Raw genomic sequence first — 18,975 nt, forward strand, 5'->3', positions numbered from 1 at the left:
GTATAAAACAAAGTCTCTAATTATATTACAAGAAATAAAAAAACTAAAGATTGTCCATATGCTTTTGCCATTTAGATCTGTTAACTCTGCACCTATAAAAGAGGCAAAATGTTAAAATGCAAGTAATTAATGCAAACTATAATTCCCTGGTGGCTCAGAGGTTAAAGTGCCTGCCTGAAATGCAGGAGACCTGGGTTCGATCCCTGGGTCGGGAAGATTCCCTGGAGAAGGAAATGGCAACCCACTCCACTATTCTTGCCTGGAGAATCCCATGGACAGAGGAGCCTGGTGGGCTACAGTCCATGGGGTCGCAAAGAGTCGGACACGACTGAGAGACTTCACTTTCAGTTTCACTTTTAATTAGATAATCAATTTCAAGTGCCTAATACTTGCCCAGAGTTGTCCTAGAGATATTACAAAGCTGCTTTCAAAATATACCAATTGTAAATGAAACAGGAGTGAACATATAATACAATTTTTTTAAATAGTAAAAATTTTATTACCTTCCTAAGCCTGAAATGTCCCCAATTATCTTTCTGATTTCCTTGAAAGCGTCCCGGGGTTGAGGCAATAAGGTAAACACTAAAACGATACAAAATACAAGTTAAAGAACATAGTGATGTGTGGACTTCAAAATATACACAAACACTAACAATAAGCATGAAATATTCCAAGAGCCAACCCGCTTTCTTGAGATGCCTCCTCCGAGGAGTTAACTGACACTTAAAATCATTTTCAAGCACCCCATTGGACCCCCATGGGGCGGAAGTCAAATAACCCTGAAACGGGCTTGCCAAGCAGGCACTCCGGTGGGGACTCAGGTGAGTGGGGAGGGCCCCGAGCCTCCGCTCCAGCACCTGAGGACCAGCGGGTGCCGACAGGGACGGGCCCTGTTCTCAGCACTTGCTGAGGGATAGCCCAGTGTCCCCCCCACCACCCGCCAGGCCCCCGCACAGCAGACCTCATGCGGTTCTCAAGGTAAGCCCCCCGAGTTGCTAAGAGGCCATGATCATCCTACTTTGTTTCTGAGAGGTCGTGCTCCTGGATGGTGTCTATCCACTCCTTGAGAGGGGCGGCGTTATAAGCTGCCAGGTAGCTGATGAGGTCAGCTTTGAAGCGTGTGGCCGATTCTCCGGATCTATGGGCCCCGTGGACGATTCGTGGGTACAAGGGGCTCAACCATACTCTGGATGGAAAAAGAAAACCACCTTGAGCATCAGGGGCAGAGCTGATCACCGTGCTCTCTCCGTAACCAGGCTCTCACCTTGAGGAGGGGAATTCTCACTACCTCTCTCCACCTGCTGGTAAGGCCATCCTTGTGTGTGTGAGTGCAAAGTTGCTTTAGTCATTTCCGACTCTGTGACCCTATGGACTGTAGCCCGCCAGACTCCTCTGTCCGTGGGGTTCTCCAAGCAAGAATGCTGCAGTGGGTTTGCATGCCCTTCCCCAGGGATTCTCCCAAACCACGGATTGAACCTGCATCTCTTAGGTGTCCTACATCTTTACCACTAGCACCATATGGGATGCCCTAGGTCATCCTTATGAAATAGAGAACAAATTTGACTGTACCACTCCAATGGTTCTCATCATGCCCAGAATTATTTTTGAAAAGATCACAGTGAATTTCAGACCCAGGAAGGCCTGGCCTCTGCCTGCTTCCCCCAACTGGATCCCTCCATGCTCCCCGACTCACTCACCCACCTGCTTATTCCCCCGCTTACCTTCTCAGCTCTACACTGCTTTTTAAAAAATATTTATTTGGCTGCACTGGGGCTTAGCTGCAACATGTGCGATTTTTAGTTGTGGCATGCGAACTCCTGGTTGCAGCATGTGGGATCCGGTTCCCTGACCAGGAATGAAGCCGGGCCCCCACATTGGGAATGTGGAGTCACAGTCATTGGACCACCAGGTAAGTCCCTACACTGCTTTCAAAGCCTTGATGACAACAGTTCTACTCCTAGTTGCTACGGCAACTCTACACAGCGGTGACCCACCAAGTTTCTGCCCAAACGTATGTCAATGCAGCTCTTTAGCCAAGCGGAAAATAAAAGTTATCTATATTAAGAAAAAATGTATGTGCAAATATGTTTTCAATAAACAAACTCATTTTCATATATGTATATATATATCCCATATCTGGTGTCTGGAATGAGGTATAGTCTACATTTGGTCATATTACATTAACACTAACCTCAGGCTTTCAAATAAATCGGTAAAAAAAACTTTAATGACATCTCTAACTTCATCAATTTTTTGTCAGTGTACTTTGTCAAAACCTCTATGTCATACCCACGAATGGCAAGTGGCCACATCTAAACCCAGTCCTTCTGTGAACTGGTCCCTTGAGGATTCCAGAGAAATATGCCTTCAAAGCTCTTGTGCACCTCCTTCAGCTGCAAAACCGGGTTAGCTAGCAGTCCTGCCTCACAAAGATGCCTACGAGGTAATGAACAGGGCCCAACAGAAAGCAGCCTCAGCAGCCAGGAGCTGCGTCTGCCGGTCTCCCCTACTGTGGTTCCTCCCGCCACCTCCTCCGTCTGACCCGGGAAGCCACAACAGAAACTGCCTGTTCCTCTCTCGCTGGCAGCCCTCAAAGGAGACCGAGAGGCAGGCTGTCAGAACTTCGAGGATGCTGGGGGGGCATCTCCTGAGCTCTGAACTTGTTCCCGGCAGGCTGGCCTGTCACATCTTCCTCCCCACCTCAAGGAGACCCTCTGTCAACCGCAGGTTGGCACTTGCCCTCTACTACATCTACAAGCATTAAATCATGTGCTGCTGCAGCGGCTGCCTTTCAACACCCCGTGAAAGAAGGTCAGGGTGGAGAGCAGAAATGAGGCACTCTGTGCTTGGGGGAAAAACTGGCAGAACAGGCCTTCAGAGAGTTAGATATTTTCAGGAGCTGATTTTAAGAGCCTAATTCTTGTATCGCCTCGAACCCAGGAAAGTCCTAAAATCCTTCACGGTGACACCTGCTTCTCATGAGTAGCAGTAACCTTCATGAAACTAGCATAGACCTTCTGCTAAAAATGTGCTTGATGGCATGCACATATTCACCAAAATCACATACATACTGACTTTTCCCCCCTGCCTCTCTGGAGCAGCTTCTGAAGAGCTATCTGAAATGCCATCTCCTGGACTATAGTCCTCATTCTGCCCCAAATAAAACTTGACTCACAGCTCTGACGGTGTGCTTTTTTTTTAAAGTAAACCCTTCACACAATGGGTAATGTGTGAGACCAGGAGGAGTCCAGGTTCTATACCGGGATCTGCTGCTACCTGGCAGTGTCACTCTGGGCAAGCTCGGTGACCCCTCTGTGCCCCGCTTGGCTGCTGCGTGTACCGTGACTGTGCTGGGCGGGATGGATGGGGGTAGTCTCTCCTTCCCACAGCAACTCGGAGCTGCAGGACGAGGGGGGCTCCTCCTGGATCAGAGGGTCACTCACAAGAATGGTTCTGGAGGAGGAACATGACAGACGACGACTTTCCAAACCAGGACATCGAGATGTGAGATGTCTTTACCCTTTGACAGAATAAGAACAGAAAGCGCCGGGCCAGATGATTTTAACTGAGGCGTGAACAAGTGGAGCAAGAAGCTGGTGAAAAGGATGGGTGGAGACCATCAGGAGGAGAGAGGATCCACAGGGCCGTGACAGGCAGACTGTGAAATGAGATTACACTCGCCACACAGAACTGTAAAGTGCCGGACAGAGTGGGATCTAGACTGACAGTACCCCTTTCCCAGGGAGCCAGCAGAAGGAAGTGGGAGGGAGATTTTAGACCACTTGTACTTTGAGTTCTGAGCCATGTGAAGTTACACCTAGTCAATACATTTTTAAAAAGTTAAGTGTTTTTAAATAAAGGAAAAAATGAACACATAAACCCTTTATCTTTAATCACTTCCCCACATCAGCCAAGTCAAAGACACCTAAGGAAGCAGGGTTGCCTCTACACCCAGCTCCAGAAGGAGCCAGAGAGCCGGGGTGGGATTCTTTGAGTCACAGGAGACTCAGAGTCAACTCGACAAATCCTTTTAAGTTACTGTTCCTCTAAGGACAAGCTATGTCAATTTCATTTCCTTTTTAGATGGGGCTACAGATGAGTCATAGGTCCCAAAACTCAACTGGCAGCTTAGAAGCTTGAGGGGCGGCAAAAGACCTTGTCAACCAGAAACTCAGTAGATCAGGAGCCCAGCAGCCAAGGCTCTCAGGGACCGTCCATTCCCGCCCCCGTCAGAACAGAGTGGTTTGGAAGTGTATCTTAAACGGGACACAAGAACGTGTCTGTCGGAAAACGACCAGGCAGGGGGACAGGGGCTCAAACACCCGCTCTGGTGGGGAAGGACAATGAAGAGGGACAAGATGCCTGGCTTGGGGGAAAACTGCCTTTCACATTCATAAGGGCTGTGTGATAGAAGAGGCGACTCAAGGGCTGGGCAGCCCACCTGGGCTCAGTGGGTCAGGAGGATGGGGGCTGGGAGGCTCCCTGTCTCAGCTCAACTCAGGGTGCAACGCGGGCTCAGTGAGAGCCCTGGGTCAGGGCTCTCTCCAGGCTGGGTGATGATACGGGCAAGGGAACACAGAGCAGAATGCAGGGGAAAATGCGTAAACCCTGAAAGGGTGCTTCTTCTAACATAGGCAGGCAGAGACATGCAGAATGGCTTCAACGAAGGAAAGGGAACCCAAGGCTGGCTGTAAAGAGGGCTTCCTGGGAAGGAGAATGAAGGGTGAAATGTGACTCGAACAAGTCCCTAAAATGTCTAAGGATAAACCCTAACTTCCCCAAGAAATCAAAAACTAGATCTAGTAAATATGCACCAACAACAAAGGGTTAGTAATTTTTTAAAAAGCATGAAAAACCTTTGCGTTCAATTCTTTCGGAGATTTACAGCCATATTACAGGCTCTGAAAAGACAGCAATTTAGAATGTTTTATGGGAAACTAAATTGACTGGAGGTAAAGGGATATATATATTTTTTAGTTCTACCAGTTTATTGCTACGAACCCATCTCCCTCTACGCTCATGCATGCGTGCTCAGTCATGTGACCCTATGGACTGCAGCCCACCAGGGTCCTCTGTCCATGGATTTTCCAGGCAAGACTACTGGAGCAGGTTGCCATTTCCTTCTCCATAAAGGGATATTTTTAGCATACAATCAACCCCTGAGTTTTCCTTTGATGCCTGTTGGGAGCTGGCAGGCTCAGGTACAGGTGGGTGTAAGGGTGAGTGAGGGCCAAGAAAGTTATCAGGAGGGTCTTATTGGAAAAATAATACGTTTGGCCCTTCCATTTTTTATCCTCTATCCTGCCTCAGATCCTTAGACCTACTTGGCTGGAGAATACAGTTATGATGCCATTTCTGTAAAAAATAGGAAAAAAACTACAGCATATAAATTTTATGTACTGGTATGTTTACAGGAAAAAATGGCAGTAGTGACAGACTTTATTTTCTTGGGCTCCAAAATCACTGTGAACAGTGACTGCAGTCATGAAATTAAAAGACGCTCTTTGGAGAAAAGCTATGACCAACCTAGACAGCATATTAAAAAGCAGAGGCATCACTTTGCCAACAAAGGTCCGTACAGTCAAAGCTATGGTTTTTCCAGCAGTCATGGATGGATGTGAGAGTTGGACTATAAAGAAAGATGAGCGCTGAGGAACGGATGCTTTTAAACTGTGGTGTTGGAGAAGACTCTTGAGAGTCCCTTGGACTGCAAGGAGATCCAACCAGTCACTTCTAAACGAAATCAACCCTGAATGTTAGTGGAAGGACTTATGCTGGAGCTGAAGTTCCAATACTTTGGCCACCTGATGCAAACAGCCAACTCACTATAAAAGACCCTGATGTTGGGAAGGATTGAAGGCAGGAGAAGGGGACGACAGAGGATGAGATCATTGAATGGCATCACCAACTCAATGGACATGATTTTAAGCAAACTCAGGAAGATAGTGAAGGACAGGGGGCCCTGCTGTGCTGCAGTCCATGGAATCACAAAGAGTCGGACATTACTTAGCGACTAAACAACATTTATCAGTATAAATAGACAGGTGTGAATGATCATGGGCTAAATGGTTAACATCAGTTACCACAAGGGAGGCAGTATCACTTTTTTGCATGCATCTCTTTTCTATGCCATAATTCTGGTTTTTTCCTCCCACAATGAAAAAAACTGGAGAAAAAGACTACAATGAACGCTCCCATTTTGGATGTTTCTCAGCACAAAACGGACAGAGCCCTACAGACCCCTGCGTCTTCTGGTGCCAGTCCTCGCGGATGAGGTTGGAGGTGTGTATGACAACCCGGAGGCCTTCCTCATATAGCAGCAGCATCATTTTCCTTCAAGAGCAGAAAAGGAACAGCAGCATTAGCAGCACTCTCAAACACCTTTCCAGTGCAAACGCAATAGGTAAAAAACTCTTACATCACCCAAACTTCAAAATTTATAGTCTCCATTTCTTCTATACATTATCAAAGTCTGCTCACGTGACAGGTGGAAAGCCACCTTCCAAAATGCTCAGAGTGCCGGATGACTGAGGTGAACTTCTGCTCCACCCCGCTCACGTGGCCAGCCTGGCCCCTCACCATCTGCTCTGCATCACCCGTCACTATGAGGGACAAGAGCAACCTGCTCGCTCAGTGTTTTCAGGGTCTGGTCACAAGCTTGTGCTACACTGTGGCTACCTAGCGTTAAAACAAAACCACACAGAAGGCTGCAACAGAATAAATTAGCAACTCAAGAGTGTATCGCGTATAGGTAAGTGCAGGCTCATGGACCTGGTCTCAGCACTCATCAGTGTGGGTGTGTGCAGTAGACTGAAATGACAAACGCACTTCCTACTGTGGGATGCAGTTTAAGTTTGAAAGACGCCTCATTTTCAAGTGACTGATCTTTTTTTTCCTTCAGGCAAGGCTTTATTGGGGCCCCTGCTACAGCAGAGGGGAGTGAGACCAAGTAACCACTGATCTTTCTTCATAGAAACCAGACTTGGTCTTCTCCACAGACACCAGGCTTGTCATGAGCCTGAACCTGGGCTGGAGGTGAGTCTTGCCTTTTCTTTTCCCTTGACTCAAATCAGCTCTCGAGATTCCTTTCTTTCAGATGGGGCTTCCCCGGTCATCAGACTATTTCTCTTAGTTGAATTCCAGGGAGGGGAGGGGGAACAGCACACAGATAAGAGGTTCCCATCTGAGGCTGGAAGACCTAAGCACCTCTGTTTATCACCTGGAAACCACATGACGCCACGGAAGCACTGAACACCCCGGGTCGTTCTGTGTGGCTAAGCCTCAGTTTCTCACTTGTAACAAGAAGGACCAATTCTCTGTTCACTTCACAGGGCTGCTGTGATGACGACACGTGATACGCATTTTGCTTAACTTAAAGTGTTCCATGTGTGTGTTCCCTCTATGCTTCAATGACCTGCTTTACTTTGTCATCTGCTACGAGATGATTCTTGGCCTCTTGATGGTTTTCTGATTATTTCAGGAACCTAAATTCTCTCCCCACACCCAGCCAGAGATTTATTCAAGGCAGTAACTCTGCTTTATTTCCACTGAGGCCAAAATGCTCCTTAATGTTTACTGATGGAAGTCAGTTTACACCTGGGGAAAAAAAATGAACCACTTGAAAAACAACAACCTGAATACTATTTAGATAGAATGGAGTTAGCATTAAAAAACATCCAAAAGCATATAAAAACAAAGAATAAGATTTAGCTCTTGCAAAAAAAAAAAAAAAAATTTAAGCTGGCAAACAGTAAATTAATGCAAAGCTGGAGAAAGACAGCTGTTGAGCCAATCTTCCTCCCACTTATGAGATGTGCTTCCTGAAGCCTCTACAAATTTACATACACAGTTGCCAAATTAGTAGCTAGTTTTAATTAACAATAAGCCAGTTATGAATTCATGATGTAAGTTTTACAAATATTTCCATTAGTCAAAGCATCATTTACAGGGAAAATCACACACCAATGTCAGTGAATCCTATTAAACAGCACAAAGAACTGCTCTAAGGGGAGCCATGTTAATCTTTTCATAGACCAAGTGGCGTGTCCCAAGAAGGTCAGAGTTAAAAATGGATAAAAACACACAAAATGAAGTCTCCCTGGAGGAGTGCTGACCTGCATATTATCTAGTAAGCTGTGTAGGGAGCAAAACCGACGTTTCTCACGTTTGAAGCTGTTCCCTCACAGGGTAAAGCAAGCTAATATCTGTGGAGCATTTATTAAAACACGCTTGCTCCTTGGAAGGAAAACTATGACAAATCTAGACAGCGTATTAAAAAGCAGAGACATGACTTGCCAACAAGGGCTCATATAGTCAAAGCTATGGTTTTTCCAGTGGTCATGTATGGATGTGAGAGTTGGACCATGAGGAAGGTTGAGTGCCATAGAATTGATGCTTTTGAACTGTGGTGTTGGAGAAGACTCCTGAGAGTCCCTTGGACTGCAAGGAGATCCAATCAGTCAATCCTAAAAGAAATCAGTCCTGAATATTCATTGGAAGGACTGATGCTGAAGCTCCAATACTTTGGTCACCTGGTGCGAAGAACTGACTCACTGGAAAAGACCATGATGCTGGGAAAGATTGAAAGCGAGAGGAGAAGGGGATGACAGAGGATGAGAAGGTTGGATAGCATCATCGACTCAACAAACATGAATTTGAGCAAACTCCAGGAGATAGTGGAGGACAGAGGAGCCTGGCATGCTGCAGTCCATGGGGTTACAAAGAGTCGGACACAACTTAGTGATTGAACAACAGCAATTTATGTGCCAGGCATCTAATGCTAGCATGCTAAACCCCACCTAATCCAGAAGAGGCATTATCATTCCCATTTTATAATGCAAGTGCAGACTCCGTGGCTGGGAGAGGTCACGAGCACCATCCAGGGTCCCACATGAACCAGAAGCAGCGCTTACTGGGATCACATGTCTTGCATGCAGCAATCCTTGGGCAAGGCTTCCCCAGTGGGGGGCGGGCTGCAGCTACTTCATGTTTCTGGGGCAGGGGCGGGCGAGGCTAGGTCAGGGCAGCCCAGGTGAGAGAGGGGACCGCATCCTGAGGGGAAGGAGGAAGGCTTCCTACAGCCCAGAGGGCAGCCCTGCACCCAGCTACCGGCCGTATCTGGTGCTTCTCCTCCCTATGGATTCTCGGGGCCTGGGAGGGGCCTTCGCTCCCAGCTCTATGGGCCAGCAGAAAGCCTCAGCATTCTAAAGCACCAGGAGATACGTCCCAAGACGGCAGGGCATCTGGGAAGCACGGATGGAACGCGTTCACTGTCGCCAAGAGGACCGTGAGCTCCCGGAGGACGGGCTGCGTCTGGTCACTTCCAGATCCTCCATGACACAGGTGCAGGTAAGGCCGTGTGACCCCAAGACCCTGGGGAGTCGCTGTGGCAGCCCCACTCTGTTGGGGGGGGGCCCACACCTTACCAGGAGCTGAGGCCTCCCTCCATTGGTAGTTCATGTTTGTCTGCCTCTCTCACCCAAAGACTGAAAGCTGCAAGGACAAAAGTCAGTCCATCTCAAAATGCTTTATATCCCCTCGAGCTGGGCTTCAAGGGCATAATAGATTTAATGAATAATTTTTAACACATTTTAAAATGAGCAACTCGAAGTAATTTCAAGACATGAGCTCAATCTCCTACAAGATAGTGGCATTTTAACAAGATGTAGACTACTCACACTACGGGGTGAGGGATGGTTCCACCACCATTACTTCCCCAGGCACTTGCCGCTCTGAATGAGGAAGCCTCCTGGGTTTAACCTGCAAAATGCCTGTGTTGGCGGGGAAAGGAGAAATGGACTTTCAAAGTGTGTGTCGCTGGGATGGGGGGTGTGTGTGGGGGGCGTGTGACTGGCGGGATGGAACTTGCAAAGTGTGTGTGTGTTGTGTGTATGTGGCCGGGGGGATGGGCCAAAGGAAACAGACTTAATGTTACCCGTGAGGAAGCAACGGAAGTAAGTCAAGGGAATTCCCTGGCGGTCCAGTGGTTAAGACTGCACTTCAACTACAGGGGACACATCCTACATGCCACATGGCCAAAAATAAAAAAAAATTTAAAAACTAAAAAAAAGATAAAATAAAAAACTTAAAAAAAAAAAAGCAAACTAAGAACCTAAGCAAAAATAAACAGTCTTAGTCCTGCCTCCAACGCTGACTGGAGGAGAACTGCCTATTGACTTGGGGGCTCTAATCTAGAAAATGAAGACAAAGGACCAAGCAATTTTTTGGAAAAAAAAGAAAAGGACAGCCCCACTGCCTCACATGTTACTGTGGCAGACCCAGGCCAGCCCAGCACTCAAGCCCTCCGGGCCCCAGGCTCTCCCATGATCACTTGCCAACACAGTATGTGTGGAGCGTGAATGTGCCCGAGAAAAGCTGACCGCCACCTTGGAACGTGCGTCCCGCACAGGAACCCAGCACCGCAGGCCTAGCGAACCAGGATCCACAAGACTGACAGGGCGTGCTGAATGTATTTCTGAATTGGGAAGGTATTTAGGCTGAATTCCAGCTAAGGGTGGGGGACAAGGGTCCATCCGGTGGGACCCTTTCCGGGCAGGATGTCGACCCAGGACAGCTGACTGCTGCTGCCCACCAGCCTCTCCCGTGGAGAAGCTGCAGGAGCCCAAGACGCCTGTCCAGTCTATTCAGTGCTGTTTGTATCCTGGGCTGAAATCAGCCTCCTGTGAGCTCTACGCCGTGTAAAGAACAATTGATTCCCCAGCGACACAGGTGCTTGAGATCACTCTCAACAACCCTCAACCCCTCCATTACACTAAAGCTACCACTTAGGCACGGTTGGTAAATGTGGCAATGTTTACATAAGAGCATCTAAAACCAGATGACGTGGGGTAGATAAGCGTCCTTTCACAAAGTGGCTCAAGGCTTTCTGCTCTGGTTCCTTTCTGAAAACAGGCTGGCAAAATATAGCTTTAAGCTTACAAAGCAAATGATGAACACATGCCCTCATTTTTGGCATAATATCAGGAAAACAGTGGTCACTGCAAGACTCGGGCCAAACACTTCCACCTACGAGTTTCCTTGTTGCCTTAGGAACAGGAGGAACAGGTGCCCAAAGGGACAAGCCTGAAGCAGCAGGCGATCTGTTTCCACTGCTGGTCCAGAAGCAAGACGAGGCTGTCACACTCAGAAGAGCGTGACATATTTCTAGATAAATTTGATTTACAAAAACAATGAAATGAAGACAACCATGTCTTATTCTTTTCTCAGCTAGAGAACCAATTATGTAAAAGAGCTCCATAAAAGTTTTAAGATGCAACTAAAACAGGAGTCAAGCTGGTATGTCATGTAGGAAGAGAAAAGTTTCTTCCGCCTATGGCTTGCAATGTCTCGGACACCACCCTAAGAGAATTTTCTGACATGTCTTAAAGCAGGACAGGCACCAGTCTCTCAGGGTGACAACTTCTTGCAAAATAGTTTTTCTTTTATTCACAGCACAGAGCTGACCTAACAATAATCTATTTGCTGCAACTTAGAATCTTACAAAATTCACAGGGCTTTCTTTAAACCAGGGGAATCTTCAGGCATGTGACGGCCATGGTTCTACAGTCACTCGCGACCACGGACCACAACCTATCCCTGCCTCCGCCCCCCGGGGGCAGAGAGCAGAAACCACATCACAGACTCAGACTTCATGTCCAGAGCCGCCCCCCTGGTACCGGTCTCAAGACTGTCAGGAAAACTCCACTTCCTGACAGCTTTCCCCTCAACAAAACTGTCACATGTGCATCCCCTTTAAGAGTAATTTCTGAAGAGCATCATTCGATCTTTTAAACTCATATCCTCCCCCATTTCATAAAAATTGCTTACGTGTGGTGTGTTCCAAATGCAATATCCAACTTTGCCTAGGATAAAAAAGAGGTCAAGTCATTAAAAACAAACAAAAACAAACAAAAAACCCTTAACAATACCTGTATCCATTGAAAATAATATTAGAAAAGATCCAGTTCAATTTTTTAAGTTTTTACTGCCCTCTAGTGGGTAAGCCTTTGATCACCAAGAGCCTTTACAACAACAGCACCCAGTGAGGCTTATTTAAAAACAACTTTTGTTCTTAAGTTACCCAGAATGATTCAATACATACTGCATTTTTAATTACAGTAATTAGAAGAAGGAAGGAAAATCTCTTTAGTTGTTAGAAAACTAGTAAAAGCAAATGAGATTCTATGCAAAGTTTTAAAATTAGACATTTGGCTCATACAAGTACACCCAATAAGTTTTCCAAGCATATTTTAAAGAAACATTGAAAGTGGTGGTGATATGGAAACACTATGATACTAAAACAAGTTTTTTTGTATTTTTAACATAACAAGTGTTGACAGTAAAGATAATACATTATATCCATTTTCATGTTACAAAATGATAATTTTACAAACTGGGCTAGTAGGTGAGGGAGTAAAACATTTTATCTAACATCTGGTATAGCAAGACCTTAATTAAGCAGAATATGCCTCAATATGAAAAAATTAAATAGAGGTATCAAAAACAGCTTAGTAGCTAGGAATTCGGTGTATAGACAGACCCCAGTCCTTTCTTCACAGCTTTGTATAACTTTGGAAAAATACTTGACTCTCTAAACCTCGTCTTTCTCCTCTTTGAAACGAAAGCTTTGCTAAGAGATTCTGCGAGTTGTTAGGAATAAATTGGAAAAGTACACTTAAAGTGGTTAGGAAAAGGAGCTGTATGGAGTAAGCGCCCTACAAACGGAAGCAAGTACTATTAAAGTCAGAGTGCACCCCCACCCACTCTCTCCAGACGGCCCTGGGGCAGCGATGGGCACCTGGAGCACGTGGGTGAGAAGGACACAGCCCGTCTTGGCGATGCTCACGGACAGGGGGCTGCGTTTACCAGCCTCACAAACTCAGGGTAAGAGTGGGCAGGAAGGTGTAATTCATGTCTCTGTTGTTAATAGAAGAAGAGATGACTGACAAGCTTGTGTTAGTCTCAGGAGTACAGCAAAGTGACTCAGCTCTACACGTATACAAACATGTGTGTGTGTATGGCCCGTTGTGCATATGTATGTGCATAGTATAGATGTGTGTGTAGATATATATTCCTTTTCAGATTTTTTCCCCTCACAGGTTATTACTATAAAATACTGAGTATAGTTCCCTGTGCTCTACAGTAGGTCCTTGTTGGTCATCTATTTTGTATATAGGAGTTCCAGTAGTCATGTGTGGATGTGAGAGTTGGACCATAAAGAAGGCTGAGTGCCAAAGAATTGATGCTTTTGAACTGTGGTGGTGGAGAAGGCTCTTGAGGGTCTCTTAGACTGCAAGGAGATCAAACCAGTCCATCCTAAAGGCAATCAAGCCTGAATATTCATTGGAAGGACTGATGTTGAAGCTCCAATACTTTGGCCACCTGATGTGAAGAACTGACTCACTGGAAAAGACCCCGATGCTGGGAAAGACTGAAGGTGGGGGAAGAAGGGCATGACAGAGGATGAGACGGTTGGGCGGCATCACCAACTCGATGGACACGAGTCTGAGTAAGCTCCAGGAGTTTGTGATGGACAGGGAAGCCTGGTGTGCAGCAGTCCATGGGGTCGCAAGGAATCGAATAGGACTGAGCAACTGAACTGAACACAGGTTTGGAAGACAAGGCTCGTTACGCCCTCTAGTGGCTTCCTTGAAGCACGCTACCACCTCTCCTAAACTTTTCAGTACATGTGAAAAACACTTTGTATTTCCATCGATTCTATTGATGGTTGTCAGGATTCCGGTGTCATTTATTTTCTGCCCATTTTAAGTGCTATCTTACTTCAGTTTAACCTCTGCTGTCTTTGGAAACAAATGCAAAACAGATTTTAGGCAACTGCTAATCAAAGGAGGATCCTGTGCAGAAGGTGAGCCTAAACAGTGATGGTTAAAGAGATGGAATGATTTAAAACTCCAAATACATAAAAGTACAGTGAGTTAAATCACAGGAAAAATGTTGTGAGATGGGTTTAAAATTGATCAGATTGAGATTTCTCACTGTTCTTATCTTTAAAATAATACACATACACAGTTAATATTCCACAGCTGAAGAATGATAAAACAACTGGGAGCTGGAATTCTTTAATCTTGCATGAATGGAGGAAAAAGGACATTAGAAAGTAAATGGAAAATAAAAATAATCAGGTTCTATGTAATTTACCCTTGTCTCTGTACTCCAAGAGCAGAAGTCCTGAGTCAATTGCACTAAGCTATTGGCCAGGAGAGAAAAGGGCCATGAAAGATTCATTCATCAAGCTGCTGAGGAATGGACTGACCCACCTGCTCATACAGGAAAAGGTACACATTCACCAGCCACTTGAGAACCACCACAGGAAGGAAGTCATCAACATTCCTTAATTCTTACAGGAAATGTCACACATAAAAAGACCCTTTCAGACACGGAGTCTAAAACAATGAGTCCAAAGGAAACTCCATGTACTGACTGGAAAGTATCAGGACAAAATTACAGGGATGTAGAAAGAAATGGAAAAATTGAGGTCAGGATGAGAAGAAGGCGACAGAGGATGAGATGGTTCTGTGGCATCAGGTCTGAGCTAACTCTGGGAGATAGTGAAGGACAGGGAAGCCTGGCGTGCTGCAGTCCACAGGGTGGCAAAGAGCTGGACACGACTGAGCGACTGAACGACGACAGGAAAGCAGCTGGGTAGCAGCCTTCTCTTCGCCACCTCTCTGCTTTGGCGCCAGCAAAACAAGCCTGTTATGAGATCAGTGACTGCCCCTCCTGGGACTTGAATCACATATACTGTGCAAGTCGCGAGGCAGTTTTCTAACAGGCTGGGTTTCAGTCTGAGTCTCTCTAGTATCAGATGATTCTTGTGAAAAGAACTAGGGGCAGGACATCCCGGGTGGTCTAGTGCTTAGGACTTCGCCTTCCAGTGCAGGGCGGGTGGGTTTCATCCCTGTTCGCCCCTGTTCGGAGAGCTAAGATCTCACAAGCTTTGCTGCATAAAAAAGCAGAACATAAACAACAGAAGCGATACTGTAACAAATTCAATAAAAACTTAAAAAATGGTCCACATTAAAAAAAAAAGTCTTTAAAAAGGATCTAAGGGCTGTGGGTAAAATGTCAATGGCAGCTAATATAAGGTATGTGGTCACAATAAAAACTACCAGTTTGAAGCTGCCCTCAAAGAAACTGCCACTGAACTGACTCCAGAGAACCTGCTCCACGTTGAAACCTCCATTTCCAGAGGGCCATGGACAAAAGAGATGCCAAACCGGCAGACTGGCAGCTTGGGGAAAGATAGGGAACCCTTGATACCCCAGGTACAGCTGAAGAAAGCAAATGCTGGAACCTGAATGAGAAAACTAGGAAGATGAAATAAATGACTTCAAATCCGAGAACCACTGACACCAGCAAGGAGGTTGTGTGACTCTAGAGGGGAAAGCGAGAACCAAGGTGGAAGGCGGGGAAAGAAGGCCATGTCAGCACGGCCAGGCCACAGTGCCCAGATATCTGGTGACATGTTGTGTGAAGGTTTTTTTTTTGAGAAGATTAACATTTAAATCAATGAATTTGAGCAAATTCCAGGACACAGGGGAAGACAGAGGAGGCTGGCATGCTACAGTCCATGGGTCATGAAAACTCAGACACAACTTAGTGACTGAACAACAACATTTCAATCAGTGGACTGTAAGGAAATGAGATTACCCTCCAGAATGTTTGTGAGCCTTAGTCAGTTGAAGTTGTTAAGAGAAAAAAAAAAAAATTGAAAGACCGGTTCCCACAAGGAACAGGGAATCAGTTTCCAGTTGGTCTCTGGACCCAGACTGTAACATCAGCGCTTCTCAAGGTGTCCAGCCCACCCTGCCGATGTTGGACTTGCCAGCCCACACAATCACGTGAGCCAGCTCTTCTACAGTAAACGTCTCTACAAATTCACACACAGGTACAACCTCACAGGTTCTGTTTCTCTGGAGACCCTGACTAGTTACAGAGAAACTGGGTCACCACAGAGAAAAAGCTTTCAACCATGAGGGCTATGCACAAGCAGGACAGGCGACCTCAGGAAGGATTTAAGCCGAGGCTGGACAGACGCCTGCTGGTGATGCTGGAGAGGATCCCTGCATCAGGAGGGTGGGCACACTGCAGGTCCAACTTCCCTCCAGCTCTCAGCCGAAGCGAGATCGCGAACGGCAATAAGCGGCTTACCTGGCAGAGGGCAACATTCCCATAAGGCTTTGCCTCGGCAACGAGGCGAGCCTTTGCTTCCCGTTTGTCGCCGTGCACAAGCAGGACTGGTTTCTTCCTGAAAGGAGATCACAGGTATTTGAAACCCCTCATTCATGAAGCTGGTCTGGTGTCCAGTGAAGGAAGGCTGACCACCGACGTGTGTCCAGCCTGTGTGGTGACTGAGTGCAGGGCCAGCACAGGGCAAGTGATCACTTTGCTAAGTGGTTACCTTTATAAGGGGGCCCCGTGGCCTGATCCTGAATCTCTGCAGTGACCCAGAGGGGCTGGGACTATCCAAAGTCCTTGAATAATTATCTTCTTTGGTCCAAAAGGACGCATCATCAGCTCTGTGTTATCAGATTAAGAGATAACACACTTAGTGTTGTCGAGTGTGATGCTCTTTTCTTTCCCTTATTTTGGACCAAACAATAGGTCACTTCCTCACTAGCCATCCATTCATTAAACACCTGCTGTGAGTGAGGCCTGCACCACATCCCCAAGATACAAGAGTGAAAGGGCCCAGGTCCAGGCATGCGGATTCACTAGGAGGTAGTTATATTTCAGTGAAACAGCCCAATGTGCATTAAAAATGCCTTATTTTTCAATTCAAAAGGACAATATATTCTGTAGGAGCACTGTTTACAACAGCCGAGACATGGAAGCGACCCAAATGTCCAGCGATAGAGGAGTGGATGAAGATGTGGTACCTATATACAGCAGAATATTACTCAGCCATGAAAAAGAAAGAAATAATGTCATTGACAGCAACATGGATGGACCTAGAGAGATTCACTCTGAGTGAAGAAAGTCAGAGAAGGAGAAATACAGTATGACATCCCTTATATGTGGAATCTAAAAAGAAATGAAACAAATGAATTTACTTACAAAACTGAAAGAGACTTACAGACTTAGAAAAGGAACTTACTGTGGCCGGAGGTGGGGAAGAGATAGTTAGGGAGTTTGGCAAGGTCATGTACACACTGCTATATTCAACATGGATAACAAGGACCAATTGTATAGCACATGGAACTCTACTCAGTGTTATGTGTCAGCCTGGATGGGAGGCTGGTTTGGGGGAGAATGGATACATGTATTTGTCTGGCTGAGTCCCTTCACTGTTCAACCTGAAACTACCACAACCTTATTAATTGGCTATACCCCAATACAAAATAAGAAGTTTAAAGTTTGAAAAAAAATATTCTGCAGTAATAGATTAAAAAGGCTTTTAAGAGAACCATGATCTACTCTGGTTAATTCGAAGTGACATAATCCTTAGAAGTGAATATATTTTTACAAGCTCGCCCAACAAAACAAAAATTGGAGTTTTCTCCAACAAGCAATCAAGTAAGATGAACAACTTCCACGGTCATCAGTCACATGCAGAACGATTCTCTGTCATACAGGAAGGGACACCGCTCAACTAAAAAGAAACATGACAGAAAACACTCATCCGGGACTAATGCCTAACCCCTAACAGCTTTATGCTAATATTTTCGGGAAAATAAAACAAAGAGACACATCTTCTCAGTTGCTTTCTACCTGGAACAAATTTTCTGTTTTGCAACCAGAAAAACAGTACAGAGAATAATGTAATAGATAACCACGACTCTACCGTCCAGAAACTGTTTGTGTTATCAGATCATGAGTTTTTTTTTTTTTTTAAAAGATTAAACATTACTGACAGAAGTAGTAGTCTTCATTAATTACGTCAAATTGGCATGTGCGTGCTCAGTTTGCGACCCCCATGGACTGTAGCCTGCCAGGAACCTCTGTCCATGGGATTCTCCAGGCAAGAATACTGGAGTCGGTTGCCATTTCCTCCTCCAGGGGATCTTCCTGACCCAGGGATTAAACTGGCCTCCCCCGCATTGGCAGGCAGATTCTTTCACTGAACCACCAGGGCAGCCTCACTTCAAATTTATCAGTGTTCTGAAAACTATCACAAAAAGGCTGCATGATGGTTAATTTTTGTGCCAACTTCACGGGGCCAAGAGGGCCCAGATAAAACATTATTTCTGGGTGTGTCTGCGAGGGCGTTTCTGGATACCATGCGCATTTGAACTGGTGGCCCAGGAAAGCAGACCACCGTCCCTGACGTGAACAGGCATCAGCCCGTCCTTTGAACAGGCTGGAGAAATTTTCTCTCAGATTCGTGTGCATGTATGCTCAGTTGTGTGCAACTCTTTGCAAACCCATGGACTGTAGCCTGCCAGGCTCCTCTGGCCATGGAACTTTCCAGGCCAGAATACTGGAGTAGGTATCTTCCTGACCAAGGACTGAACCCGAGTCTCCTGCACTGGAGGGGGATCCTTTCCCACTGAGCCACCTGGGAAGCCCTGGTTTGAATCGTTATTTCCGTCTTTCCGTCACACGCAGCTGCGACTCATCTCACACGTTACGGGTCTGAGTGTCAAAGCTGCTTGGGGAGTTTCAACAGCATTCTGTCTATAGGTCTCCCCTGGTGGCACAGATGGTAAAGAGTCTGTCTGCAATGCAGGAGACCAGGATTCAATCCCTGGGTCGGGATACCCTGGAGAAGGCCATGACGACCCACTCCACTGTTCTTGCCTGGAGAGTTCCATGGACAGAGGAGCCTGGTGGGCTACAGCCCATGGGGTCATACAGAGTCGGACACGACTGAGTCACACACACACACCCACACACACACTATTATTAATGAAAGTTCGCACAGTCTGATGTGCTCAATGCAACATGGACTTTGAGGATCCTGACAACCATTTTCCTGCATGTGTATCCCTCTACTTTACTTGCTGCTACAGGATT

At 46.1% G+C, this 18,975-nt stretch overlaps 1 protein-coding gene across 5 annotated transcripts in view; it reads right to left on the reverse strand.

Annotated features, from left to right (window-relative positions):
* The window catches only part of TDP1 (tyrosyl-DNA phosphodiesterase 1), a 71,901-nt gene that overhangs the window by 43,808 nt on the left and 9,118 nt on the right, over window positions 1-18,975 (reverse strand). For 4 of the 5 annotated variants that reach the window (XM_043920216.1, XM_043920215.1, XM_043920214.1 and 1 more), the window contains exons 5-9: window positions 16,171-16,267; window positions 11,827-11,861; window positions 6,241-6,333; window positions 1,019-1,186; window positions 504-582 (exon numbers count right to left, since the gene is read on the reverse strand). In XM_043920216.1, the coding sequence (XP_043776151.1) occupies window positions 504-582; window positions 1,019-1,186; window positions 6,241-6,333; window positions 11,827-11,861; window positions 16,171-16,267 (472 nt within the window). The remainder of the gene's footprint in view (window positions 1-503; window positions 583-1,018; window positions 1,187-6,240; window positions 6,334-11,826; window positions 11,862-16,170; window positions 16,268-18,975) is intronic. The other variant, XM_043920217.1, reaches the window with a different exon arrangement.

This window comes from Cervus elaphus, chromosome 12 (genome assembly GCF_910594005.1).
Source record: "Cervus elaphus chromosome 12, mCerEla1.1, whole genome shotgun sequence".
NCBI lineage: Eukaryota > Metazoa > Chordata > Mammalia > Artiodactyla > Cervidae > Cervus > Cervus elaphus.